Source organism: Suillus fuscotomentosus (genome assembly GCF_016647785.1).
Source record: "Suillus fuscotomentosus strain FC203 chromosome Unknown F5891scaffold_7, whole genome shotgun sequence".
Taxonomy (NCBI): domain Eukaryota; kingdom Fungi; phylum Basidiomycota; class Agaricomycetes; order Boletales; family Suillaceae; genus Suillus; species Suillus fuscotomentosus.
Genome location: NW_024539519.1, coordinates 189367 through 214152, shown reverse-complemented (window position 1 = coordinate 214152; position 24786 = coordinate 189367). Strand labels below are relative to the sequence as shown.

Here is a 24786-nt window from a genome sequence, read left to right as displayed (position 1 = left end):
TAGTTACCTTAAATCCACATGTTCCGCGAAATAATCTGTTCAGCCAGCGGTGACGAGAAGGTTAGGCGCCAACTGCGCCACGGGTTGCAAACAAAACCAAATAAATGTTACCGCTATAGAACATGACGGATTTGGTGAAGTTCTCCAAACATTCTCTTGCTTTTACTCTTCCACGTCGCTGTCGCGCAACTCTCCTTGCGTTCTCCTTACGTTCCACTAGTTTTTTCTCTGTTCTTATTGTGCTTTGCTCTACGTCCTGTATTTCGCTTAGCTGTTGGACGCGTAATCCTTGTCACTGTATCCATACCTATCATGTAAGAGCTCCTTCACTTGTTTGTATAGCTGACGTGGGTAGCGCGCGCAGGCGGCTTCATGATGTGCCTTGTGGAAGTTTTGCCTCGTTATCATTTGTGTTACTCTCATGTCCGTTGGTACTCAAATCCTGTCATTTTACTTTTTCTAGTGCAAAAGACTTTCTATTCTTCTGCTTGAGTCAGCGAAAAAATGCCTGAGGAAGATTATGATATCTACGGCGAATACGAAGCTTATGCTGTCGGCAGAGCCAACCAGGTGGGCATATGATATGCATCTACTTGGTTGAGCAGCTAGTTGGACTGACTGTATGGGCGCTTAAAGGGTATTGACGGTCAGGAATTCGACGCAAAGGAAGAACCGGTGGAGGCTATAATAACCGTAGTCGAACCCTCAACAGGTGAGAAACGGCCTCGAAGCGACGAGGAAGAGGAAGAGGAAGTGAAACCGTCACCCGCCCAACACTCGCCTCCAGCTCCTTACACTCAGCCAATCCAGCAAGGGCAGGTTAGGACCGAGGGTGTCTCGCATGGCATGAACGGTAACTACAACGCCGTTGTGCAAAACGGTAGTCATATGGGAGGCGGGACAGATCCTTCGATGATGGGCTATGATGCACTGTATATTGGTGATTTGCAATGGGTCCGTTTGTCCTGTCGTTTAGAATCCTGTGTATATCTTTCTAAGCCTGTCTTCGTGTTTCTCTCTCCTACAGTGGACAACAGATGAGGACCTGCGTCAAGTCGCTCTAAATCTTGGCGTGTCAATCGACCATCGTGACATTACCTTTTCTGAGCACAAGGTAAACGGCAAGAGTAAAGGGTAAGCAACTTCCTGGTCAAATTGAGGTGTTACTCAGTCACATCAGTATCGCCTACGTGGAGTTCAGTAGTTTCGAAGACGCCAACGCGCTCAAAGCATGGTTCGATAATAAGTATGTGAGGCTTGAGGCTTCGATGCGAATGCAAGGCTGACCTTACATTCAGTGACTTTCAAAATAGACGTGCTACAGCAACTCTGACAAGTTCGTCACAAGGCAATCCATTCCGCACACTCCCAAAAGGTTTGTTCATCACCTAGTGCTTTGACTGCAGCGGCTTTGTCTAATCTATCCGGCTTCAGAACCACCGCCCCGAGACACCCGAAACACCCACCAAGGAACCCCCATATCCACATTAGGGACAAGCATGGGCCGCGGCTCGACAGGGAATTTCCGCGGTAATGCTTCCAACCAGAACCAGATGGGGGGAGGCATGATGGGTGCACAAAGTCGCGGGGGTGGTAGTATGGCGAACAACATGATGCGCGGCGGCATGCCCACAATGATGGGTAACATGGGCATGGGCATGGGTGGCATGAACATGATGGGAATGGGGAACATGGGCATGGGCATGGGCGGCTTCGGCGGACGCGGCAGCATGGTTCCCCAGGGACCCAGAGGAGGTGTTATGATGGTGGGCGGGCGTGGTGGCATGGGAGGAATGGGTATGGGCTTCTAACGGTCTCATGCATATGGATTGTTGTTCTTACTTGCACTTGATGTACTCTATAGGTATGGGAATGATGGGAGGACGCGGCGGCTTCGGCATGCAAGGTCACTTCAACCCAGCATTCATACAAGGCCAGCAAGGCGGCCAGTTTGGTGGCGGCTCAGACAGGAAGCGATTCCGAGCGGACGACCATTGATAGTGCATTAAGACACCTGCAATTCAAAACACCCGTGGATCGACGTATCTAATTATTTGTTTATTTCTATTCTCCAGTCCTTCGCATCATGCGCTCAGCGCCTTAACTTGTTGATATTTACTTTTCCGTTGTCACTGTTGACATTGCTGATGAACAATAACCTACCCTTGTAATCTTGATACGTACATCGTCCATTGTCTCCGTCACGCATCGTTTGGTGGTGAGCAATGGAATATTGCATTACACGAAAAAGCATGAGCATGACTCAGAGTGACTGCGAATACATGGTGTAACATATAAACAAAATTGCGCTGGCTGATAGAACATGAATGGTGGCGATGTGTATGGTATGAATGTATGCCATCTAAAGCATCAAGAAAAACAAGGGATAGGTCCCACTATCCATGAGGGTATGAAATGTCCAGGAAATATAGCATGCCGATGTCAGAAAAACTCCTTGCCTTATCCCCGCCTCTCCTTCATTTCCCTTTCCCTCTTCTTGCGGCGCTTTTCTTCCTCGTGGCGCTTCTCCTGCTCAAGAGCTGCTTCATCTTCTTTTCTAGCGAGACGCGCACTAAAGGAATCTTTGTCAATAGTGTACTCTTGATAAATGAGTAATCACTGACCTTCTGAGCTCTTCCCTCTCAAGAACGCCGGCATCGACTTCCATGTCCTCTTCGTCACTATACACATCCTGTTCAACATATTTAGACCGGTCCTTGCCAAACAGTTTCCAAATTTCGTTGCTGTAAGATTCCACTTCAGTTGAGGCAGGGCGCCTCTTTGGAGGAGGGGGGGATAGTGACGACGGGGACCGGGGCCGTTTTTTGGTGGGACCGGCGGAGCGTGCTGCAGACGAAGGCTTAGAAGCCTGCGACTTCATCGAAGGAGTGAAAATTGAAGTCGATTTGAACTTCACTTCAGTCTTTAATGACTGAGAGCTATCTGCGCCTTTGGACTGCGAGGTCTTTGAAAATGACAAGACAGCAGATTTCGAGGCGGTTGATGTCTTTGACGTGCCAGAGTTGACTGATCCTACGAGATGGAAGATGAAATGATGATGAGAAGGAATTCTGTCATCAAAACACTCACTGGGACGCTGAGGGGACTGGGGAGCTGGAGCCGGAAGACGCCCTGGATGGTGCAGCCGTAGATATCTGGGCACTGGTCTTTCCAGTGTCCTTCTTCCCCTTCCCAAACCAGTCGTTAAATTCTTTGGCATCGTCACCGTCCAATGTGGCTGTTTTCGCCTTGGCTCTGTCCTGCAATATCTCGTCTATGGTCCGTGTGTCTCGTTTGTGGACATTGAGCTTGGTCAAAGTATTGGGGAGTGCAGAAAGGCGAGCCTTGACAGACTGTGAGCCGTTACCGCTGTCTGAAGTTGGTGCTGACGTGGCGTCAATAGCCCCTCCTGGAAGTCGCCTGCCAGCCTTGTGATAGCCGGAGGATGAGGCGGGCCGCCTGCCTGGATAACCCTTGCGCAATTCGACTTCGACCCTGCGCCGCCGTTTCTCCTCCCGAGTGAGAGCCATTGCTGGAGATCCGGAACGAGAGCCATCCTCCTCATCTGACGGTAGTCTGCGCCTGGGGATGGATTCCTTCGAGATTCCGCTAGACGATGGCCATTTAGAGCCCGACTTGGCCCTCTTGGGACCGTAGAGCAATGCATTGCGTTGCTCCTCCTCTCGCCTTGCCTGCTCCTCCTCCATGCGTCTCATTTCTGATTCTCTCTTGAGCTGCAACTCTCGCTGCTTCTTCTCGTCCTCAAATCTCTTCTGTCGAAGCTTCGCTGCTTCTTCTCGCTCCTTTCTATCGAATTCCTCCCGCTTTTTCCGTTGGAGCTCCTCGTTGCGCTGGCGCTGTAGTAGTGCGGTTTGGACGGCGCTTTGAGACTCCTTAGTTTGCGAGGCGCTAAGCGCCATCAAGGCAGCGAACGACATGATGACAGTCAGGCCTCGTCCTAAGGATAACACAAGCAGAAACCAGGATGAGGGGAAGACGTGCGCTCAGTAAATGATGGGGGGTCCGAATGGTGTGCCGTTGGCTTAAGTATGTGCCACTGTGTGGCGCGTGGCAGTGTGCCTTGGTGGACAGGATGTCACACTTTCCACAGGAATCCGTGACACTTTGTAACAAATCATCACGTTTGGTGGACCGCCAAATTGACAATGACCGGTTGATAGACACGACTGAAATAACAAAAGCATGTACAACTTTGTTTCAAATATGTGATAGATCAAGACTATTGAAACATGAAACTTGATGACAATGTCTATGGAGACGTCTGATTCATGCAGATATAATTTCCCCCTAACCTCTAGCAGCGACCCCGGAGAAACCATAGGCGGGGCGTGAGATTGGTTAATGGGTATTCTTCCACAACTGTCGAGGAAGTAAGAGGGACGTGCAGATGCCCATACAAACAAGGGCAATCAGATAATAGTAGACTATCCAGGCGTGGTGGGGGTTTCGAATAGAGAGCGAGAACGTGGACGTGGCCGATGCGGGGCCGATCGTTCTCACGATCGAAACACCCAACTGAGCAATCCCATTTGTTGCACCAAGCGATGCCTGGTTTGGAGAGGCCGCGGCAATATAAATAAATACGCAAGCTGAAGGAACCATGGTCAACACAAAGAATCGTGATATGATGCAGAAACTGACAATACGCCAAATTTAATATCATCGACAGGACAAGTTGCAGGCCAACAATCGCCCACACTGCGAGGCTTAAACCCTGCACTCTGGCTACAGCATTGAGGATGGGAAGAGTGATGACCATCGGAATTGCAACAGCCATTGAGACAGAATAGATTGTCTTCGAACCGAAACGATCATGGAGGTCGGCGAAGAAAAATATTTGGAATAAGCCGTTGATCACACCATAGATAGCTAGAATGTTGCCGATGCGCGGGGGATCTAAACCCAGCCCACCAAGCTCTACCGGTGTGGCGAAAAACACAGGCTGCACGGCACGAAATGCGATGTCAAAGAATGACAAAGCGGCATAATTTCCAGCAGCTATGATCACTCTGGGTATCAAGAGCGAACGAAGGGGTAGCGGCTTGGAGCCACCAGCTTTCGCACGCTGAGAAGTATCTTCTGTGCTGAGGGAATCAGTTGACCCTGTGGAAGTTACGGGGCCCTTGAGAGAAGCGGAATGTTCGCGATTTTTCCCCTTTAGTAACTGCCAGAGGGTCACCCTAGTAGGTACAGTCTGACAATCACGTCATCAACCTTTTTTCACTTGTCGCATGCTAGCTTAAAATAACACACCTCCTGCAAGAAAAGAAAAGTAACAATCCAAGCCAGTACAGAAAAGGTAGCAGGTACAGCGCATGCGAGGAAATAGGGATAGGTCTTCATGAATTGTGAATGTCCGAAGATGTTCGGAAATCGATCCGCCGGTCTTGATAATGAACCACCTATTAAAGGTCTGTAAAGGGTATCTAAACTCCAAAGCGATGTGAAAAGATTACACAGGGACGTACCCAATGGCCCCACCGCTTGACCAAGCTATCGGCATATACGCATATGCTTGGGCCAAATTAGTGGAGTCGGTGAGCTCCACCATCATACTTTTAATCACGCCGATATTGCCGTTCAAAGCACCATTTAGAGCACGGCTGATTGATAGGTGTTAGAAATCAGAACTCGCAAAAAATAGAACGATCAAACCTTAGTACGAGCCCATAAAAGGTTCTAGATAGGCCGAAACAGTACATTGAGATGGACAATCCGAACAGGCCTGTCAAAATGACGGGTTTCCGTCCGATGTGGTCCGATATACGACTCCAATGGAGAACGGTCAAGGCTTGTGTGGCAAAAAATAGAGAGAGCTGCGTGTGTTCGAAGATGAGGATATACCCATTAATTGATAAAGTAAAACTCACCATCAATCCGACATAGTACCCTACACGAGTTTCATCGCCATCCGTGATGCCAATGTCTCTTATCAGCTGCAAGAGAGTGGCGACGAGCCCATCAGAAGCTGTCAAATGATTGGGCTGCATGAAAAGCCATACCTGAGGTGCAAAGGGAGCGATGACTTGTGAAGTGAGCGGTTCTGCGAGCTGAAGAAACAGTATGATAGAGAATTGACGCCAAGGTAATGGTGTTCTAGCCTTCTTCTGCTTCACGGGCTGTAATAATGGCGTCTCCTCGTCCATCTGTTGTTGGGACATGATGGTTCGCAAGAAAGAGCTGAAGATAGATCGGCCGAGGAACTTGTACCCATAGCCTGTTCTGTGTAATACATAAGCAAAACAATGACTGGTATTCTCTCTTTGTCATGACTCACACATGTTACTTCCGAGTCTGAGCTGCAAGGTACGGGTGTCCATGTCAGCTCTCCGATAGCACAGACCATACAGATTGCTGAGCCAAGCTTGAAGCTGCAGCACTTGCTGTCTGCTGGTCGTATGCATGAGTACCAAGCCACAAGCGTGTTGACTCTTGAGGTGAATATTGTCCGATATTCGCAGATATGTTTGCTCATCAAATTCAAATTTGCAGTGACAAGCGGAGTTATGATTGCCTCCGGCTGCCTCGGCCCCATGTGATTTTGTTTGACAGGTTCGAGTCAGGTGTCACCGCTGCTTTTCTTGCACGTGACAGTGGCGCGCTCGTTGACTGCGAGCGCGCGACTCGACTCGACCATACGAAGGTGAATTCCAAAAGTTGGTACAGCTTAATCATATATTCTGCATTCATAGCATGGATAGCCACAACACGCTCTCCAGTCCAGTTTGCCACTGGCAGGCAGGCTCAGACCTTGGTCAAAGTGAGCCTGCCATCTCGGACACTGTGCACATGCCGCTCCATCCACAAAGTCCTTCTTTGTCTCCTGTATTCTGTCTACAACGCCACAAAGGGCACCTTACGGCCTAGTGTCCACACTACGGCTTCAAATGTTTTGTGGAATCGCCTTGGTATTTCTACAATCTCAGTCTTGCTCTCGATAATTCAGATCTTCACCACCTGTGTTTGCTGTCATGTCTCTCAACGCAAACAAGGAACTTCGTTTGTTGTCCAAAGAATTAAGCACACCCACTGGCGCGCCCTTGACACCTTCGTCCACTGGTGGCCGGGTTAATATGGAGCCCCCTCACCCAACACTCGTGCTCGAAAAATTTCCATCATTCGCAGAGCTTGCACTTATTAGTTCCTGGCATGATGCCACCACAGCGGTGTGTGATACATGTATTATCATATGGACAATGTCGGCTTACTCTTCTCTTCCAGCGGCAAGTTCGCTTCCAGCGCAAGCCAGCACCCGATGATTGCCGCCGTTCTTTCCCCCCGCCAATGTCTGAAGTAGAAAATCTTGTTTCATGCGCCTCGCATGCATACGATAACGTTACCCCCCGGACACAGGGATTATCTATCAAGTATGTACAACCTCAACCAAATATCTAATGTCAATCGATTCACGTTGTGCACAGGACACCGCTAGTAGATGCTCAGAATCTGCAAGAGAAAGAACCGAAAACATCAAGGCCCACCCCCTTCCATAAATTTTTCGACATAGGCAAAGCAGCAAGAACAACGCCCAATCTAAACGCGACGGCCAATGCTGGTACACGAAAGATCTCTCGTTCCGTGCGATTCGCTCCATGCGAGACCACTGCTTCTCCTTCCACGCCCACAAATTCCACCAATGCTCCTGTTGATGCGCTCGATGGGGCTTTACATGTACTAGGGATTGACGTGAATGATGGAAACGTTTATTTCACTTTCGATCCCAACTGTGTATCCTCCCGCGGAGAGGCTGTCCTTACTTTCTTGTCGTCAATTCCTGACGAGCCATCAAACTCACCCGACTCTCCCCCTGCTCCCTGAACGAGGTCCAGTTTGGGCACAGGTCAGCAATACCTCGGGACACGACCACCAGGGCCAGGATGCAACCTGTAAATGAGCTGCAGTCCTTCCTCGGCGTTGAAAATTGAGCTGTTTTAGCCAGTCTGCAGGGCTCAAGTTCGCTGTCTCTCCTTCACTCTATATTACTGTTAACTTTGCTCGACCCAACATAAGATTCTCTTATGACCATTCTACGCTAGATTCACGACATAACGATGACCCCTTCATTTTATATTCTTAGCATTATGTTCAACTCATCTAACGAATATAATTAGTTTTTCGTTCCCATTGATCATTTTATGTATCAATTCACTTGTATCGTTAATCATGCTTATTCTCGCGCTAAACAGTTATTCCTGACACCTTATCATTCACTGATCCAGGCGGTCACTTGATCATGGTATCCGAAGCTACGTATTGCCGCAGGTCCGCTTATCGCTTCCTGCAGATAAGCACCCAGGTCATCAATGTCTCAAGAACGTCCAAGCTGAGGTCAGTACCGAGTATTCCAAGAGTATTCTACCCTAACTTTCGCAAGCAAGGCGATGATAGCACTTATTTCGGCGGACCAAGTGACTATGTAGACGTCACAGAGTTAGTGACGGGTGATGTGTATGAGTATGTACTATATTTATCTAACATGAGCTGACATATCCATCAAGTCCGCCATGCCTGTCAACAGCTGATGGGTGTACAACAGACACTAGTTGGGGCTTGTCAAATAATTTACTCAAATTGTTTGATTGTGATACTGACTTGGTGTCACGCAACCAAGGCCCTCGGTGCTTCACGCTGGATGCAGGTTGCAGATTCATCAATATTCATTTTTCACTGTTCGGCATTCATATCCATTGGCGACGAACTCACCGCGCATCCGAAGTCTCTTGCACGCATGCGAACAGTGGCAATTTGGTGATACGGCTGTCACCGAATTGTTGATCGTGGTACCATGTATGCGGGGCCCGATCAACCTGGATAAGTGAACGCGGGATACCAGTGCAGGTCGATGCTGGTTCTTCTGCCGAGATAAGTGTGCTGAATTGACATCATCGAGGCTGCACAGTTAGAGTTGTTACGGCCTTGGATAATGAGCGAAGGCCGGCACACGCATGTGATGATGTAGCATCGGTGCGATCACAGCAGATCAACATAAAGATAGACGTAGCTGTTGCAGGTCATATCCGTGTAGTTATCAATAGACTGTGTAGATGGAAGTTTGAAATTACCAACCAGGAAGCTAATCCCAGATTCATCAACACCACTCATCGTTCGCCGAACCACGATGACGTCCGAGCACGTTAAGATTAGGAAATGTGTAACTTCCTGTCGTTAGTTAATGAGTACCACGGCCCTCGACGTACAGATGGCAAACAGGTATGATTCGAGATCGCCCGTGGACCCTGTCAAGACAAACTGCATAATTGCTTCGATTGCGCCCATATTAATATCCGCCATGATACCGGTAGTGCATGACCAATTCCGTTGCATTCCTGAATTCACGACGATTCTCGCAAGCCGAAGGACCTGGTATGATGATATTCTGCCAGCGGTCAAACCGCAATGCTAACGTCTGGACGTCTCAATGTGAAGACGAACCAGGAAAAGTAATGAGGAATGTCACCAAGAGATCAGATGTATGAATTGATCAGCTTGTTTTGTAACATGGTGAAGGAAACCTACATCTTACGAAAGATACCATCTTTGCCAGTTCCTTTCCTGATCGGCCTCCTCTTTGAGTTCATTTGCAGGAGGGCCTTTGAATTTGCTCTGCCACAGTTCGTGGAGCGCACGCCATTTCGAAAGGTCGGTCCCGATACAACGTAAAAGATGTTGACCGTCACGGTCGTCGGTATTCGCGAAGCCTTGACGTATGAGAGTGATTCTTTCCTTATGATAAGGAATATGGAAGGGAAGAACCTCACCTGGGTTCGTCACGGTGAACTGTCGCATTATTCTGGTAAGAATACTTTGGCTCCACTACAGTAATGACTGATCATAATCCGGGAATGAAGAGGTTGAACATCGCTGACAAGTAATCCAGTGAAAGCACTGCTTGACTGTTGTCTATGCAGTTACCGATGGCGATCACTTATATGTCGCATTATGTCCGCAGCCAATGGCAATAGTCCAGTTTTCTTCGCAACTTCGAGACTTCAAACTTCAGCTTCGCATTCAAGCACTGCCAGAATGATAGTGGACCTGATCCAGATCCCCATGAAAAACTTCCACAATGATCTTAGACTTGAAGACAATGCCGCAAAGAAGAATCGTGAGTGGTCTTGTGGTCACATGTGGATGTTCGATTGTAAGCGGTGTCAGGCTCCGAGCTTTTATAAGTACTTCCGCTGGACTGACAACGTCACAGTACTGGCACCTCCAATCGATACGACATATCATCCCAGCTGATCAGCCTTTTCTCTGACCAATTCTATAATAAATGACCTCTTCACCGCATCCTCCTCCACCTCAAAAAGTTGTTCGCAATGAGCCAGAAAATGATAACCCATCTTCGCCACCCCCGTCACCTACTAAACGATCTTTTTCTTTCACCGACGAGGCAGATCATGCACTAAGCCCTCTTGGTTATTTCAAACGTCGCCACGTCCAAAATAATGGCGAAGCCGCAAAACGAGCACCACTTGGTAAGTTTAGCGCCTGCCACAGCCCTGATGCTATTGTGCTCACACTGTGAACGCGGAACCCTTTTCATCTTCAGAGAATGGTAACAGGCTTTCCAGATATCCAAGATGGTCGGAAACATCATTGCATTCCCTAGCCACTTCCCCTGAACCGCAATCGTGCGATGCGAATCATAGCATCTTACAAGACGGAACCGAGGATGAAGCTATCTATTTGCGGCCGATTGTTGTTCAGAGTGGCAATGTCGATAGCGCAGCTGGAAGTAGTCGCAGAGAGCGTCCGCCACTCACCCGTGGCGCAAGGTATGGCTCTGATGTACGGGAATTAGTTCGTGCCTCAGCACCTGGATCCGCGGCAGGGTGGCCATCACCATCAAGGAGCCTGTCTGACCTCACCTCACCAGAGCGCAGGATATCGTCTCAGCGGAATGTGGACAAGGTGACGCAACCCATAACATCGCGTACCCCCTCCATGCCATATGTCCGGCGTCCTCCTCAGGATCTCTGGAAGGCCAAATGCTCGTCTGGCAAACCTGTGCGGACAGTTTATGGCCTCGTGGACAACCGTGATTCAATGTTTGATACTTCTGCGCCACCTGGACTTACAAGACGCAGGGGATCCGTGCCTGATATAAATGGAAACCGCTCTTGGTCACCAATGTCAGGCAGTCTGCCACTGCGTACTGACGAACCCTCCGAATACGAGCGACCAATAAGTGCCGAGCAGAGCAGAGTAGTGTCGATGACACGGCGAAGATCCAGATCGTTGCCTTCTGCAAATTTACAGCCATCTTCATCAAGCGATGCAGGTAATAGTACACGAACACATTTCCATCTAGATTCCATTGGTACATGGCATGGTACCTACCTCCCGGGAGATCCACTTACTTGTGACGTATTGGATGCATACCCGTCTGATCTACCGATCACTAGTGATGAATTCCGTCGACTTTTACGACAAGCCCATTACAATAAACATACTTCAAATATCTTCTCTCCTCTCAACCCCCTCCGAAACCCACGACCCAGCTCCTCCCTGACTACCAATGCAACCTATCGGTACTTCTTTCCATCCATTCAAGATATACCCAACAAACTATGGAAATTTAAAAGAGGGCCAGAGCAGCGACTCAGAACGTGAGGGCACTTTCGCATACGCATGTACTACACAATTCTCATGTAAACTTGGTTTCTTTGTCACATAGCATCTGCGAATTCTACCAGCCACTCGCAGTGGCATCGGAGTGCGCGCACTGCCAGGAGTGTCGACGCGACACATTATGTAAACGACTGTTGGCTAGTGGTTATCGATGCATGCGCCATACTGCTAGCATGTCGAGGACCCCCATCGTGCACAACCCGTCAGGTTCGCCCCACTACAAAATCGATGAAGACGAGAAAAGTCTTTGGGAAGAGGTGACAGCTGCCACTTCTGGCGAGCCCTTCCCGGGCAGTCCTCGCTGGCGCGACTTGGATGACTTTGGTGATGACGACGACGATGACTACCCGGAGATACCGGATGAGAATTTGCTTTCGGACGAAGAGGATGCGAAGCTTTGACCAGAAGAACTTCTCTGCTGATGCTCGGATAGCATGCATTGTATCATCAAGATTTCATGAATACTACTAACCTGATGCTACTTATACGAGTGCTTGTATCATTACTCCTTGTACACGAATTTTCTATTTGTACATCAATATATCATGGGCGGGAGAAGTCACACAAAGGCTGAAGCGCTAACTCTATCATGTACCAAGAACTCGAATTCCTGAATATCATCTGGCGCAAAACCCAGCGCCTCAGTGAGATCTACCGCTAATAGCATTTGGACAAGCCCCTATCGATTCCTCTCACTCCACCGTTTTCTAGGCCAGGCCATCCGATGTTCGCGTCCAAGCTTTCAGTCGTGTTCGGTCCTCTCATTTGTAAGAAGCGCTATGTAAAGTATAATACGTACGTATACACAATGACCAAAGCCATTTCAACTGTTTTGGTTATTCGAAGCTTGGTTCACTTTCCTCTTGACTTGCTTCCACCCTTCCTTGTCTTCTACTCGTCGTTGTGTAACTTTCATCACTCTATACCCTATACCGCCAGTCACTCCTTTGTTCATACGCTCCTTAGCTATATCCACAATTCTAGCCACCCGAAAGCCTCTGACTTTCGGAGTCAGCCTATAGTTTCCAATGCTAGTGTCCTCAGTCATCCTCCTCGTTTCTGCGATTCTTCCTTTCACCGTTGGCGCCACCCATGTCCATCACCAACGCGGACGCCATCAAGAATTAACTCAGCGGGCGCGAGGCGACGTGGGCAACCACAAACGCTCTTTCGACAACGCACGCTTCACCTTTTATGACGTTGGTTTGTGAGTGGACTTGAACCGAAGAATCACTTGTTGAGCTATCTAGCTGATCTGGATCCAAGGGGTGCTTGTGGGCAGTACAGCTCTCCCAACGATTTCGTACGTCTCAGCCATGGCGATTACTTGGTATAGGGTTTCCGAAGCTCATTATATGACAAGATCGTTGCCCTCAACGTCGCCCAATATGGTGGAGGTTACCCGGGTCCGCAGTGCTTCAAGTCCATTACAATTTGGTATGGGGACAAAACTGCCCAGGCCACCATCATGGACAAAGTGAGCCCGAGGACGTGCTATTCTCTCTTTTATTGACGCATTCTTGTCCAGTGTATGGGGTGCCCGTACGGCGGGCTTGACTTCTCTGAAAGTCTTTTCAGTTACTTCGCTTCTGAAAGTGGTGGTGTTCTTTACGGGTCGTGGCGTTTCAATGATGGCGTCAGCAGACGTGCAGTACCCGCGAGCTCCAAGTGGACGCCTACGCCGGTTCCTCGTGCTGATTTGCCCATGCCTATTTACACACAGTCAGGCCTGCACCACTATGCTGCTGACACAAACGCCACCACCTCCACCATATCTGCATCCGACACGAGCACTACCTCTACAAGCGAAACCCCTACCACTTCTCTGACCGACACTAGTACTACATCTACAAGCGAAACCCCCACTACCTCTCTGACCGACACTAGTACCACATCTACAAGCGAAACCCCCACCACTTCTTTGACCGACACTAGCACTACATCTACCAACTCTTTCCCAACGACTTCACGGTTGACTGCTCATATGACGGCACGGGTTTAGCGATCGTTCTTCAAGTATACGGAAGCTCCTATGGAAATTCCTACTTTAAGCTCTCGCGAGCAGGCGTAATTTATTTCATTTTTACATCATGATGTCATTGATGTCTTCTTACATCCCAACTTTGGCGGAACTTCTTTCCTCAAGACAGTGGCTGATGAGGAGAATCCTTGCATCAAAGTTCTTGTTGTTAATGCTGTATTCGAGAGGCCACGACTCATCTCAAGGTACTTTAGACCTGAATGATGGCTCAGATGATTAGTGTACCGTGACCTCCGACGCACGGAGAGTCGGAGAGTCGGAGTCGTGTCGTGATCTCCGACTTTTTGCCGACTCCGATTGCAAAATTGCGTGCATATTGCAACTCAAATCCTTCCAAACTCATCGTCCGTCGACTTATGCACCGGGCTCTGCACATTTGTGAGATCCTTCTGGAGATATTTGCGCATGTGAATTCACTGGCAGTCTGTGACCGGTGGTCGTATCACCAGCCTAAATCTGTACGGAAATCCCTTGCAGCACTTGCAGTGACATGCAAAACATTTTACGAACCTGCAATGAATGAACTTGGGCTGTCATGTTTGGGTTGACGCCACTGCTAGGCTGTGTAACGAGGCTACATCCAATCATATATTGTAGCGACCGAGAGGTCAGTGCGCTCTATTCGTTTCCTTTCGTTCATCAGCTCACCGAACATCTGAACACAGTTCTCCTTGTTTACTCATCCAAGCTTTCAAGACATTAAACCATTATCGGAGAATGAAGGTTGTCAGTTTCTGCGTCACGCAGCCCGTGTGCGCTCCATACATGTATTGGCAAGAGACGACTGCTATCACCTTCTTTCAGTCCTCAAGTGCAGGGTGCCATGCATGTTTCCGAGACTTCTGTCGTTAAGGAATCGATGTTCGGAAACCCGCTCTGACATCTTCCTTTCCCCCACGCTGCGTCGTTGTGACCTGTGGGTCGCTTACGGGGATTTGAAAGTTATCGCGACCCATTGCGCTGCTTTGGAGCACATATCCCTCGCGAACGATTGGAATATAGAAAATGAGCCGTCCCTGCTGTCCGACTGCGTTCGTTTGTGCAAGCGGCTTGTAACTCTATCTTGTTCACCACTCGACTTGGCTGCGTGGAAACATCTTTCCAATCTCCCCTACCCTTGTCGAAGTCGAGATTGATAAAAGGAAGATAGACCCTTCCTCATTGGACCTCGAAAATAATTTCGATTTCGGTCCTTTCCTCAACCTCACAGCTCTTTCTTTCAACGTAAATACGGCTGCATACATCACAGGACTCATGCAATACTCAGACTTTCCTTCCCTGAAACATTTCAAGATCGAGGTCAATAGGTTGTCTTGGGCAGAGGCTGAACGGCTCGCTCATGTGTTGTCCAAGTGCAAAGCACGTCACACCCTTGAACAAATTGAGATGAAGGGCCGCGCTTCAGACGTCCAGGATCCCCCTCGCAGCTCTATCGCACACTTCTGTTGTTTTACACAGCTCCGAATCCTCTGGCTCGATTTTCCCCGTTGCTGCATCCACCTTGGCAACGACCTTCTTTTGGAATGCATGTCCAGTTGGCCACATCTCCAAGTTCTGAATTTACAAGATTCTAATCAGGCTCTAAGTACCATTACATTCCGCGGATTATTTGCAGCGCTCCATCACTGCCCTCACTTGCACACGCTTAATTTATTGATAGACGCTGTGAATATCGATATCGACCCTACAGGGGAGTCGTTTCGACATCTGTCCCTACAACGATGGGACGTGTTAGCTGGTCAGTTAATGAATCCAAAAGCTGTCGCTCGAATCATATTCTCTATGCTCCCTTGCGTCGAGATCTTTTACAAAACTCACCACTTCGGGTCAATGAGCAGTAGCCCTCCGTATGCGTGGCCCGATGTCCAATGTCGTCTGCGGTCACTACATGACGCTGCGGGGACCTGAGCTCAGGATACACACGTGTGCGTGATATCTGGAATATGGGAAGTGGGATGGGTTAAGGGAGATCTGTGGTGAATGTCCTTACCCGCTTGTTATTGTTTTATAAAGTGTATAGAGTCTTTACTACTACTATAGCCGCTTGATACCAGCGGGTTCGTACGTAACTTGTGTCTCGCGTGTTCCACGGAATGTGACAAGCATACACAAACAGAAAGTGATGAAGTCATTACGAATTGCTTCCGGCGCAGATACCACGGTCTTAGTGGTCCGGACAAGCCCCTATCAATACGATCTTCCTAAATCACCGTTTTCTAGTGCCCCAGGTCATCATCATGATGGCTGGCGGCCCTATGTTCGCGTCCAAGGAAGATGGGTTAAGTGTGTATATTAAGTCTTCTCATGATTTGTAGAAGGCGCGATGTAAAGTAATACGTACGCGATGACCAAAGTCACATCAACTTTTTTGGTTATTCGCTTGGTTGACTTTTCCTTTTAACTTGCTTCGCCCTTCTCTGTGTTTTGCTCGTCGTTGTATCACTTCCACGACTTTATACCCTGTAGCGGCAGTCACTCCTTTGTCCAAACGCTCCTTCGCTATACCTATACCCTCAAAAACAACAATTTCAACCATCCTAAACCTCACCCGACTTTCGGTCTATAGTTCTCAATGCTAATGTTTTCTATCTTCCTCCTCGTTGCTGCGGTCCTTCCTTTCACAGTTGGTGGTACGCTTGGGCATATCCAGCGTGGACACCATCAAGAATTAGCCCAGCGGGCGCGAGGCGATGTGGGCATACATAAACGCTCTTTCGACAACGCACGCTTCACATTCTATGACGTTGGCTTGTGAGTAGACTTGAACCAAAGAATCACTCGTTGAGCCACGTAGCTGATTTAAATCCAAGGGGTGCTTGTGGGCAGTACAGCTCTCCTAGTGATTTCGTACGTCTCAGCCAAATAATTACTTGGTGTAGCGTTTCCGATACTCATTTTACGACAAGATGGTCGCCATCAACGTCATCCAGTTTGGTCCTGGTTACCCAGGTCCGCTGTGTTTCAAGTCCATTACTATCTCCTATGGGGGAAAAACTGCACAGGCCACTATCATGGACAAAGTGAGCCCAACGGCGCGATATTTTCTCTCTTATTGACGTGTTTGTCTCTAGTGTATGGGATGCCCGAACGCCGGGCTTGACTTCTCTAAGGGTCTCTTCGATTACTTCGCTTCTGAAGACGAAGGTGTTTTGTACGGAACGTGGTGGTTCAATGATGACATCAGCGAACTTCCTACACCATCCGTGAGCCCCGAATGGACGCCCGCGCCGATCCCTGCTTTATCCACCCCTACGCCCACCCCTACGCCTACGCCTACGTTCACATATGTGTCATACCAACATCATCAAGTCGCTGACACCACATCTACGCCCGAGACCAGTACTACTTCTGAGACCATCGCCAGCACTCCTTCTCCAACCGAAACTAGCACTACTTCTGAGACTCCCACCAGCACTCCTTCTACAACCGAAACTAGCACTACTTCTGAGACACCCACCAGCACCCCTTCTACAAGTGAAACCAGCCCCACTGCTACTGCTACATACTCTTCAATCTCGTTGACCTACGGCACAGATATACCAATTCCTACTGGCGTTGTAGCCGTACCAATAGCCGTACCCGCACCCAACGGTGCAAATCCACAAAACCTTGAGGTTCTCGGTGAAGCCCTCGTCGGCATTGGCATGTTGGTTGCAGGTCAGCGGGGCAATTAGGCCACTTTTGGCAAAGGCTGCTCTTTCTCGTCAGTGTCGTCTATTGGTTGGGAGTTCTACTGATCTTGGCATCGGGTGTGTAGCATCTATTCTTAATACGTAACCAAGACTGCCGTGATGGTTCTGAATTAGTGGGCGATGATGTGATGTACATTCATGCGGAACTTCGCTCAGTCCATTTTTCCATAAACTCAATTTGCATTCATACAACACATAATATACACGATCTTCATTTGTCCTTATCTTGTTTTCCGCCATCAGAAAAAGTTGTACTCCTTCCCAAGTGGTAAACTGCTCGCAGGCTCAATATCAGCCAATACGCCATCCGCCCTCACCTCATAGCTTTCTGGATCAACAGACATCTTCGGCATCGCATCGTTCCACTTCATATCTCTCTTGGTCACATTCCTACAGTTGATAACAGCCTCTGGTTGCTTCGAAAGTCCGTATGAAGCGATAGTACCAGTCGCGATGGAGATTCGGGAGACGAACGCGACCGAGTTGAGCGCCGCTGCAGAGGAGAAGGAACCCCACATTGGTCTGCCATAGGTTGGCTGTACGGTCGGAATTGAAGCGTTTGCCTCGCCCATCTAACAAAGGACATCAGCACTATTATCGAAAAGAAAGGCTCCTCTGTAAATTCTACCTGAGCCCAAACAATCACTCCTGATTTCAACACCATTTCAGGTTTGGCGCCAAAGTTTTCGGGCTTCCAAAGGACAAGGTCAGCGAGCTTTCCTACTTCTACCGAGCCGACGACATGGCTGATACCGTGCGTGATCGCGCTAAGGAGCCGTCAGTGCGCGACCACTTGAGATGACAACAAAACTGACGGGTTGATTGTATACTTCGCTATATATCTCTTGACACGTCCATTATCTTTTTCCCTTGTATCATTTAGCTCAGTCAGTGGACCTTTGAAGTCCTTGAGCTTGCTCGCAGTACGCCATGTCCTGGAGGCAACTTCTCCGACACGCCCCATAGCCTGAGAATCAGAGCTGATCATGGATATCGCACCGATATCGTGCAGAACGTCTTCTGCTGCTACCGTCTCTGCTCGGATGCGAGACTCTGCGAATGCCACGTCCTCGGGAATTGATTTGTCAAGGTGGTGACAAACCATCAGCATCTATTATATGTTGAGAAAGGCAGAAATAATCAACGTGCATGGATGAGTCACGTCAAGGTGTTCGTCTAGGGTGTTCCTAGCATAAGGTCGCGTAGGGTTGGTGGACGAGGGAAGGACATTTTCCAAACCGCAAACGACGATGATATCTGGAGCGTGACCGCCACCTACATAGTTTCACGATGAGACCATATAACAGGGAGCTAAAAAAACGGTTGTCATACCGGCGCCTTCCGTGTGATACGTATGTATAGTGCGACCGCCAAATGCCTTGATCGTACCTGCGTTCCATCAGCATCCGAAAGACCGATGAATGACACTTCTTACTCTCCACAAATCCGCTCTCATTGAGAGTATCCGTATGGATGTTGACCTGAACATCAAACTCATCACCAACATCCAAGGCGTTCGCGATCACAGCTGGAGTAGAACCCCAGTCCTCATGTATTTTCAGGCCCCCTGCACCTGCGCGAACGATATCCTCCAATGCATGTCTTCCCGTGTCATTCCCCTTCCCCGTAAACAAGAAGTTCATCGGGAGCCCATCTGTGGCCGCAAGCATCATCTTTAAGTAGAATGGACTCGGTGTGCATGTCGTAGCATTCGTCCCTGCGCTCGGACCTGTCCCGCCCCCAATCATCGTCGTCGTACCAGATGCGAGCGCTTCGGTGACTTGTTGCGGACAAATGTAATGCACATGTGCATCGATAGTGCCCGCAGTCACGACGAGCTTCTCGCCGGCAATGACCTCCGTTGAGGAGCCGATGCGCATGTTGTCGGTGACACTGGTCATGACGTCGGGGTTTCCGGCTTTACCTATGCCGACGATCTTGCCCGCCTTTACTCCGATGTCTGCCTGCAAGGGCGTGCAGCAGGTGAAGATCGGTGGAGATAATCAATTACCTTGTATATCCCGGTCCAGTCAATTATGACTGCATTGGTAATGACGAGGTCTAGGTTACCCTCGAGGTACCCGCGACTGGTTATCTGGCCCATGCCCTCTCGGATACACTTGCCTGCACCTAGTGATGAACATCAGGGGAGGCACCAGGAATCATCACTGACCTCCGCCGAATTTGACTTCATCACCATAATAGGCCTGTGCTAGATATGAGCCCGCACAAAAAACATAATCATATTGATATAACAAACCGCATCGCTCTCAATTTCGACCCATAGACTAGTGTCACCAAGCCTAATACGGTCACCGACCGTGGGGCCATACATAGAAATGTACTCCTCGCGGCCAATAGTGGTGTCCTCGCGTACCTCGAGCGCACCAGGGTCTGGACAGTGTCTGAAAGTCCCTAGTAGTAAACACTTATCAATATGGCTATCCTTCTTTAGGATATCCTTCAGGCGAGTGACAATCAAGTTGCCACCGGTTATGGCTTTTTTGCCCGCAATAGCACATAGTGAGACGGTCTTGGAATCGCCAGGCTCGAAGCGAACAGCAGTCCCAGCGGGGATATCAAGAAACATTCCGTTAGCTTTGACGCGATCGAATTCCAACGCGCCATTAGTTTCGGTAAAATGATAATGGGATCCGACCTTTCGAGGATATGAGAGTTCGCATGTCAAATCAGTAGGGACGCCCACGAACCTGAATAGGGCGATCGCCATGGTTGGTCACCTTCAACTTGATGCGTTCACGTCCTTGATTGATAACAATCCTCTCTTTTTTGGCGATGATAGCTCCTGGAAGGTTTTCACGGGAGATAATTGTAGTCTCCGCGGCTGGGAATTTGTCCTGTGAAGGTACAGGGAGGAACGATCCATAGAGCGCTGCATCTAGGTTGCCATGATCCGTGCAGATGGGATCATGCACAGTTACTAGGAATACACTTCAACCGGGTTGTCAGTTGAGATGATCTCGCACGGGTATACAACTCACCCATCTGGGAACGTTCCTTCTACCTGTATCTCGTGTAGGCGGGGTGGAACGCTAGGTAAGACATGGGTCCTCCCCAATAAGGTTTTCCCGTGCTGCATCAACTCAGCCACAGAATGCTGTCCATCACGTATACGTTCCTGCAGTTGGGAGGCAATCAAGGCGATGGCTTCGTTGATATTGAGCTGTAGGCCTCTAGCTAGGCGCTTTTGGGCTAGAAAGCCGGCCTGAGAAGAGAAATGAACGAAGACTCATATCATTCCATTGCATGAATTAAGACTAGGGGGTACCTGGTGCAAGAGCAGCTTCTCATATTCTCTCGGCAGTATATGCATCCTGAACTCTACCCCACAGGTTAAGCTTAGAGGTATGGCTTCGTTGTACGAAAGGTGTACGGAATGTTTGTTCGAAGAGGTGCGCGCGCTTACGGCAATGGGAGTCTCCGCCGGCTGTCGCTTCTGAAAATTAATTCATTGCATCTCGAATTCTGCAATTTCTCGTTTTTGTTTCTCGCGCATACGTCACTTCAAAGTTCAAAGTTGACTCAGTGGCAGTCAAGCGAATTCAAGTTCTCGGTTCTCTTGGGTGACAGCCCCGAATATACCTCTTCGGCTCACCGACGCTCTGACAACCCTGCTCTAGCCCTCTCGACCGACCGGACGATTGAAATTTAGCTTGGTTGGTATCGAGGACAATGTTCGTCTTGACGAGGGCGACAGTCTGCATGCAACTATCACCATCTTAGGACTTACAAGACCTTTGTTCTAGATCTTAGCATAACGAAATACAAGGGTTGACTATCGGTGTTTCTAGATTTCGAGCGTCCTAGCATTGCGTGCGCAATGAATATGGGAGAATGCTGACTTTGTAGGAGGACCTAGTAGGTTTGCGACATTATTGTTTCGGGTTAATGGAGCCACAAATCTGAAATGGAGAAGATTCGAAGAAGACTGGCAAGTGGACTGTCAGTGGTTAATTTTTGGGTAAGTTCAAATTTGGAAATGTGGCACGTTGGTCTAAATTTGGTTCCGTCATCATTCAAATCATATCTGAACCTAGTCATCGCTGTATTCTTACACTAAGCTCGGCACTGCTTTTGTTTAGGCCACAATCCACAACTGATATGAATCCCTTTGTCCTGTGCCACAGGGTCTCACTTCTTCCTTCCCCTACTTATGCCTGCTCTCAAAGTCACCATCGCGCCTTCCCCCACAGCCGGCCAGCGCACTCCATCTTTCTCTCAGCCTTATCCATTGCAGTCTTCACGCATGTCTCTTCGTCGCACTGCTTCTTTTCTCTCTTTGTCAGACTATGAAGGTGACGAGGATACCTCGTTACAGTCTGGCCCCTCTTCATTTTACGCAAAGGCCCAACTTCCACTCGTTCCCTACAATCGTACTCTGCATCACTACAAGGAGCAGCGCGAACGACGTAAAGCTGCCCTCAGCCGCAGTCGTCCCGAATTTACCATCGCTCCACCCTCTACCAAGCAACCCGGTAAAGCAGCCCCTCACCCGCCACACAAACAAATGACAGGGCTGCGGACCTCTTCCCCGTTATCGCCCACTCAGAAACTCCTTCCACCCCGCGCTTCTTTTCCTCGTTCGAAGCCGGAGCCGGACTTGTACCGTATCGCAATTAAAGCCCGTATGCGGTGCTCCCCTGAAGGCGCGAAGATTCTTCGCATGGGTCCTCGCATGGCTGTGTCTATATTAGCCGCTACTCGGGACCTTGAGATGCTTGTGTCAACACATGAGGGTGAGTAGTCTGGGCGCTTGATGCCACCTCGTCTGACATCTCCTCAGTGAACTTTAATGACGACTGGGAAATGGTTGATTGCAGTGCGTGATGCAACCCTGATGCTACTATGCGACATCCGCATCATGCTCTCACAAATGATCTGACGATCCGGGATGACCTGAAACGATTCAGATCTGTACGGGAGCAATCACATTGAATTTACCGGATTTTCAGAAGGGAATGTCTTCATTCATTTATTACATCTTCCTTCTTCCTCCACTTCGTCTGTCTATTATGCCGGAAGATTATTGGCCATTTAGGATTATTTGTTGTACCAATACTTAGTTATTTTCACGTGCTTCCTTCGATCAACATACCCCACACGACCATGCATTTGTACCGTATCACTCATCAATTATTTACTTCTCATGATCATACGCACTCCTTAGCACGAACTTTCGTTTCCAGAAACAGAGATGTACATCACTTTTTGAAGCTATGTTTGATTTCCCCGTTTCACGATCGCGACCCGACATGTTTTGACCCGATCATACATCAATGCATCACCAATGACTCGTTACTTCGACACCTGACAACTACATAAAGAGTAGATAAGCTGGGGCCCTGCAGCCAGACACGCCTCATCTGGATGGGTACATGATCCGTCTATTTGTCTACTAGCTAAGGTTCTGGGATGATACACGATACAAAAGGTATGCACCTCCCGAGAGAGCAAACTACTGACTGATCTTGATTCCCCAAGAACAAACGTGCGTCGTCATGGCCGCGAGGTGAACTTTGTAAACAGGACCATGATGGCCAGGGCCCAATGCTCGAACTGTTCCTTGGATACAAACAACAACGCCTGAGAAAGTACGGCTTTGATTATCTGCGCGGACATCCCCTGTTCAATTTGGTTAGCGTGAAATAGCGAGTATCAGATTGGTAATATCGACCTGATACCACCCGACAAATCCTTCTTTCCTCAAGACTCTCAAGAGGAGGCCGAGGGCACCGGCTTGTTTTGCTTTGGAGTCGGTATTTCCATTTCGACCACCAGGCAGACCCTCGTTCTCTAATGTATCCGTATCAGAAGAACGGGCCTGAATTCTAACCTTGGCCATAATATATGGATATGTTACCTAGGGAGCGATGTCAGGAGATGTCACTCAGCCACCCAACCACGTATCAAGCTCACGATAGTGGCGAGCGTCTTGCTAAACGCCCCAAGCAAAAACGACGTCCCTGGCGTCAATTTACCATTCGCAGCACTTGCGAGCAACAAGAGGCTCTTGAGGCGCTCATAAACGCCGTACGTTATAGCAGGGTTCACAGTCAGGACCATGCCGGGTTTAATGCCCAGCCACAGCCCTGTGACACCATCCTCGCGAACTATCTCACGAGCGACAGCTAATAAAGATTCGTCTACCGGTCTCTCATCTTCGGAGGACTGCGACGAGTTTCGGACAGAGCGCCCAACTTGCTGTCGAGTTGCGATCACGGATACGGGAATCGTAAAAATCTGGGATAGCGCTCCAGCGGCTGCCCCGAGGGAGAGTTCAGCAGCTGTGGATAGTGCAGGAGGTTTTGAACCAGGAGGCAGCTTCAAAGTTATGCGCTTGATGTATGATGAGCGTATGAATGAGTAGAAGAAGAAGTACGCGTATTCTTAGGGTGTTCAGCTCGATGGGGGAACGTAAAGGAGGTAATTGGAGACACACGCATCGAGAAGGTGTTGAGCATTGTTGCAGCAAAGCCTCTGTACCACCCATTAATTCCCTCTTGTTTGAATATCTGGAGTAGCATCGACAGCATGCTCAGGTCGTCCTTGCGCTTTCCTCGCGCAGCTGATGAGGTCACCTGTATCCTGGTCTTAGCACTACGATGACATTAGAAATATATCTCATGAATTGCGACCGCCGACGCACACATCAAGAGGATACACTACACTGTTGATGTGTCAGCCTGAGGACAGTCGGTGCGTGGGTACTCGAGTACTCACGCGTTACTAAAACAAGCTCCAAGGGCACCAGCCAACGCAGATGCAAAAGGCGTTAGTTGCTGCGCCTGCTTCACCGGTTTGGACAGTGTGGACATAATGGAAATAAGCAACTGAGATATGTCAACCTCGTGTTGAAACTAGCACACGGAATTGCCGGCCCCAGGACCGGTTAAGTCGATTGCACATGAATTCCCATATAGGTACGACTCTTTCTGAAGCTTCCAAAGCTAACACAGACAAATAATGATAGAGGTCTGCAGGATCTCAGCTTGCCATTTGGCGCAAGTACTATATATCGTGGTGGGCAGTATTCGTGATGATACAGTGTGACATCTATTGACATTATAGTTCTCTTTCTGCACACCTTACTATTATCAGTACGACGAAATTACCGAACACATTCTCGAATTCTCTCAGCTCTGCAGAGTCATCTGGAGCATTTCCACCGCTACACACTACTGTCAGTTGACAAATGTACGTGCTCCTGGAAAGCAATCGTAGTTATGTTTGTTCTGGCATCGGAATCGGCCATGAGTTTGGCGTTATATTCTCGAAGGCCAAGGACTAGGCGTGGACCCAGCACAAACATCTGCAAAATAATAGCAATTTGTACAGAATCACTATAAAACAGGGCGCCCTCGGAAGCTGAGGACTATT

The 24786-nt window shown here is 48.9% G+C and overlaps 11 protein-coding genes across 11 annotated transcripts; 7 read left to right on the top strand and 4 right to left on the bottom strand.

The window, feature by feature from the left end:
- The first annotated feature begins 151 nt into the window (after nucleotides 1-151).
- F5891DRAFT_1008224 (uncharacterized protein) lies at nucleotides 152-2205 on the top strand. Its single transcript, XM_041360529.1, has 7 exons — nucleotides 152-570; nucleotides 637-954; nucleotides 1028-1134; nucleotides 1181-1246; nucleotides 1299-1375; nucleotides 1435-1797; nucleotides 1865-2205. Exons 1-7 carry the CDS (start codon nucleotides 505-507, stop codon nucleotides 1996-1998), a joined length of 1131 nt encoding a protein of 376 aa, XP_041230812.1. The 5' UTR covers nucleotides 152-504; the 3' UTR covers nucleotides 1999-2205.
- F5891DRAFT_1008222 (uncharacterized protein) lies at nucleotides 2206-4075 on the bottom strand. The gene is given in 3 exon segments (XM_041360528.1): nucleotides 2206-2572; nucleotides 2625-3071; nucleotides 3091-4075. The coding sequence occupies 3 exon segments, from the start codon at nucleotides 3936-3938 to the stop codon at nucleotides 2461-2463; spliced, it is 1407 nt and encodes a 468-aa protein (XP_041230811.1). The 5' UTR covers nucleotides 3939-4075; the 3' UTR covers nucleotides 2206-2460.
- A 132-nt stretch (nucleotides 4076-4207) lies between these two features.
- On the bottom strand, nucleotides 4208-6518 carry F5891DRAFT_1008220 (major facilitator superfamily domain-containing protein). The gene is made up of 8 exons (XM_041360527.1): nucleotides 6299-6518; nucleotides 6024-6243; nucleotides 5892-5957; nucleotides 5677-5837; nucleotides 5490-5624; nucleotides 5275-5434; nucleotides 4663-5215; nucleotides 4208-4610 (listed from the first exon to the last, which is right to left on the bottom strand). Exons 2-8 carry the CDS (start codon nucleotides 6180-6182, stop codon nucleotides 4360-4362), a joined length of 1485 nt encoding a protein of 494 aa, XP_041230810.1. The 5' UTR covers nucleotides 6183-6243; nucleotides 6299-6518; the 3' UTR covers nucleotides 4208-4359.
- Nucleotides 6519-6736: 218 nt separating this feature from the next.
- On the top strand, nucleotides 6737-8141 carry F5891DRAFT_679882 (uncharacterized protein). Its single transcript, XM_041372766.1, has 3 exons — nucleotides 6737-7187; nucleotides 7243-7388; nucleotides 7443-8141. The coding sequence occupies exons 1-3, from the start codon at nucleotides 6993-6995 to the stop codon at nucleotides 7837-7839; spliced, it is 738 nt and encodes a 245-aa protein (XP_041230809.1). The 5' UTR covers nucleotides 6737-6992; the 3' UTR covers nucleotides 7840-8141.
- Nucleotides 8142-10472: 2331 nt separating this feature from the next.
- Nucleotides 10473-12197, top strand: F5891DRAFT_1008208 (uncharacterized protein). Its single transcript, XM_041360526.1, has 3 exons — nucleotides 10473-10495; nucleotides 10543-11633; nucleotides 11702-12197. The coding sequence occupies exons 2-3, from the start codon at nucleotides 10969-10971 to the stop codon at nucleotides 12054-12056; spliced, it is 1020 nt and encodes a 339-aa protein (XP_041230808.1). The 5' UTR covers nucleotides 10473-10495; nucleotides 10543-10968; the 3' UTR covers nucleotides 12057-12197.
- A 29-nt stretch (nucleotides 12198-12226) lies between these two features.
- Nucleotides 12227-13939, top strand: F5891DRAFT_1008206 (uncharacterized protein). Its single transcript, XM_041360525.1, has 4 exons — nucleotides 12227-12862; nucleotides 12922-12958; nucleotides 13019-13132; nucleotides 13184-13939. The coding sequence occupies exons 1-4, from the start codon at nucleotides 12684-12686 to the stop codon at nucleotides 13655-13657; spliced, it is 804 nt and encodes a 267-aa protein (XP_041230807.1). The 5' UTR covers nucleotides 12227-12683; the 3' UTR covers nucleotides 13658-13939.
- A 637-nt stretch (nucleotides 13940-14576) lies between these two features.
- Nucleotides 14577-15649, top strand: F5891DRAFT_679874 (uncharacterized protein). The gene has a single exon (XM_041372765.1). The coding sequence runs from the start codon at nucleotides 14951-14953 to the stop codon at nucleotides 15602-15604; it is 654 nt and encodes a 217-aa protein (XP_041230806.1). The 5' UTR covers nucleotides 14577-14950; the 3' UTR covers nucleotides 15605-15649.
- Nucleotides 15650-16140: 491 nt separating this feature from the next.
- Nucleotides 16141-17570, top strand: F5891DRAFT_679505 (plant expansin). The gene is made up of 5 exons (XM_041372762.1): nucleotides 16141-16447; nucleotides 16507-16543; nucleotides 16603-16716; nucleotides 16768-17170; nucleotides 17231-17570. The coding sequence occupies exons 1-5, from the start codon at nucleotides 16269-16271 to the stop codon at nucleotides 17368-17370; spliced, it is 873 nt and encodes a 290-aa protein (XP_041230805.1). The 5' UTR covers nucleotides 16141-16268; the 3' UTR covers nucleotides 17371-17570.
- Nucleotides 17543-20910, bottom strand: F5891DRAFT_1008193 (urease). The gene is made up of 12 exons (XM_041360524.1): nucleotides 20678-20910; nucleotides 20391-20614; nucleotides 20100-20340; nucleotides 19649-20047; nucleotides 19562-19595; nucleotides 19400-19512; nucleotides 18824-19352; nucleotides 18721-18777; nucleotides 18551-18663; nucleotides 18204-18499; nucleotides 18017-18155; nucleotides 17543-17960 (listed from the first exon to the last, which is right to left on the bottom strand). The coding sequence occupies exons 1-12, from the start codon at nucleotides 20720-20722 to the stop codon at nucleotides 17628-17630; spliced, it is 2523 nt and encodes an 840-aa protein (XP_041230804.1). The 5' UTR covers nucleotides 20723-20910; the 3' UTR covers nucleotides 17543-17627.
- A 417-nt stretch (nucleotides 20911-21327) lies between these two features.
- Nucleotides 21328-22550, top strand: F5891DRAFT_679510 (uncharacterized protein). The gene is made up of 3 exons (XM_041372763.1): nucleotides 21328-21370; nucleotides 21447-22145; nucleotides 22230-22550. Exons 2-3 carry the CDS (start codon nucleotides 21563-21565, stop codon nucleotides 22289-22291), a joined length of 645 nt encoding a protein of 214 aa, XP_041230803.1. The 5' UTR covers nucleotides 21328-21370; nucleotides 21447-21562; the 3' UTR covers nucleotides 22292-22550.
- Nucleotides 22551-22657: 107 nt separating this feature from the next.
- Nucleotides 22658-24411, bottom strand: F5891DRAFT_1008177 (mitochondrial carrier domain-containing protein). Its single transcript, XM_041360523.1, has 7 exons — nucleotides 24391-24411; nucleotides 24130-24330; nucleotides 24056-24076; nucleotides 23849-24006; nucleotides 23326-23795; nucleotides 23084-23269; nucleotides 22658-23031 (listed from the first exon to the last, which is right to left on the bottom strand). The coding sequence occupies exons 2-7, from the start codon at nucleotides 24222-24224 to the stop codon at nucleotides 22906-22908; spliced, it is 1056 nt and encodes a 351-aa protein (XP_041230802.1). The 5' UTR covers nucleotides 24225-24330; nucleotides 24391-24411; the 3' UTR covers nucleotides 22658-22905.
- Between the last annotated feature and the right edge of the window lie 375 nt (nucleotides 24412-24786).

Bases quoted from the DNA above. Each gene is read 5' to 3' on its own strand.
- F5891DRAFT_1008224 (XM_041360529.1), top strand. From the start codon at position 505: ATGCCTGAGGAAGATTATGATATCTACGGCGAATACGAAGCTTATGCT. The intron at 1,247-1,298 runs GTATGTGAGGCT...CCTTACATTCAG, and splicing joins AAAGCATGGTTCGATAATAA to TGACTTTCAAAATAGACGTG. The intron at 1,798-1,864 runs GTATGGGCTTCT...TGTACTCTATAG, and splicing joins TGGTGGCATGGGAGGAATGG to GTATGGGAATGATGGGAGGA.
- F5891DRAFT_1008222 (XM_041360528.1), bottom strand. From the start codon at position 3,938: ATGTCGTTCGCTGCCTTGATGGCGCTTAGCGCCTCGCAAACTAAGGAG. The intron at 2,573-2,624 runs GTCAGTGATTAC...AGATTCCTTTAG, and splicing joins GAGAGGGAAGAGCTCAGAAG to TGCGCGTCTCGCTAGAAAAG.
- F5891DRAFT_1008220 (XM_041360527.1), bottom strand. From the start codon at position 6,182: ATGTCCCAACAACAGATGGACGAGGAGACGCCATTATTACAGCCCGTG. The intron at 5,625-5,676 runs GTTTGATCGTTC...CCTATCAATCAG, and splicing joins TTTTATGGGCTCGTACTAAG to CCGTGCTCTAAATGGTGCTT. The intron at 5,216-5,274 runs GTGTGTTATTTT...CGTGATTGTCAG, and splicing joins CTTTTCTTTTCTTGCAGGAG to ACTGTACCTACTAGGGTGAC.
- F5891DRAFT_679882 (XM_041372766.1), top strand. From the start codon at position 6,993: ATGTCTCTCAACGCAAACAAGGAACTTCGTTTGTTGTCCAAAGAATTA. The intron at 7,188-7,242 runs GTGTGTGATACA...CTTCTCTTCCAG, and splicing joins GGCATGATGCCACCACAGCG to CGGCAAGTTCGCTTCCAGCG. The intron at 7,389-7,442 runs GTATGTACAACC...CGTTGTGCACAG, and splicing joins ACACAGGGATTATCTATCAA to GACACCGCTAGTAGATGCTC.
- F5891DRAFT_1008208 (XM_041360526.1), top strand. From the start codon at position 10,969: ATGCCATATGTCCGGCGTCCTCCTCAGGATCTCTGGAAGGCCAAATGC. The intron at 11,634-11,701 runs GTGAGGGCACTT...TTTGTCACATAG, and splicing joins CCAGAGCAGCGACTCAGAAC to CATCTGCGAATTCTACCAGC.
- F5891DRAFT_1008206 (XM_041360525.1), top strand. From the start codon at position 12,684: ATGCTAGTGTCCTCAGTCATCCTCCTCGTTTCTGCGATTCTTCCTTTC. The intron at 12,863-12,921 runs GTGAGTGGACTT...TCTGGATCCAAG, and splicing joins ACCTTTTATGACGTTGGTTT to GGGTGCTTGTGGGCAGTACA. The intron at 12,959-13,018 runs GTACGTCTCAGC...TTATATGACAAG, and splicing joins ACAGCTCTCCCAACGATTTC to ATCGTTGCCCTCAACGTCGC.
- F5891DRAFT_679874 (XM_041372765.1), top strand. From the start codon at position 14,951: ATGCAATACTCAGACTTTCCTTCCCTGAAACATTTCAAGATCGAGGTC.
- F5891DRAFT_679505 (XM_041372762.1), top strand. From the start codon at position 16,269: ATGCTAATGTTTTCTATCTTCCTCCTCGTTGCTGCGGTCCTTCCTTTC. The intron at 16,544-16,602 runs GTACGTCTCAGC...TTTTACGACAAG, and splicing joins ACAGCTCTCCTAGTGATTTC to ATGGTCGCCATCAACGTCAT. The intron at 17,171-17,230 runs GTGAAACCAGCC...CCTACGGCACAG, and splicing joins CACCAGCACCCCTTCTACAA to ATATACCAATTCCTACTGGC.
- F5891DRAFT_1008193 (XM_041360524.1), bottom strand. From the start codon at position 20,722: ATGCATATACTGCCGAGAGAATATGAGAAGCTGCTCTTGCACCAG. The intron at 20,048-20,099 runs GTTCGTGGGCGT...TATCCTCGAAAG, and splicing joins ATGGCGATCGCCCTATTCAG to GTCGGATCCCATTATCATTT. The intron at 19,353-19,399 runs GTAATTGATTAT...ACGCCCTTGCAG, and splicing joins ACTGGACCGGGATATACAAG to GCAGACATCGGAGTAAAGGC.
- F5891DRAFT_679510 (XM_041372763.1), top strand. From the start codon at position 21,563: ATGCCTGCTCTCAAAGTCACCATCGCGCCTTCCCCCACAGCCGGCCAG. The intron at 22,146-22,229 runs GTGAGTAGTCTG...GGTTGATTGCAG, and splicing joins GCTTGTGTCAACACATGAGG to TGCGTGATGCAACCCTGATG.
- F5891DRAFT_1008177 (XM_041360523.1), bottom strand. From the start codon at position 24,224: ATGTCCACACTGTCCAAACCGGTGAAGCAGGCGCAGCAACTAACGCCT. The intron at 24,007-24,055 runs GTGCGTCGGCGG...ATGTCATCGTAG, and splicing joins GTAGTGTATCCTCTTGATGT to TGCTAAGACCAGGATACAGG. The intron at 23,270-23,325 runs GTGAGCTTGATA...ATCGCTCCCTAG, and splicing joins GCAAGACGCTCGCCACTATC to GTAACATATCCATATATTAT.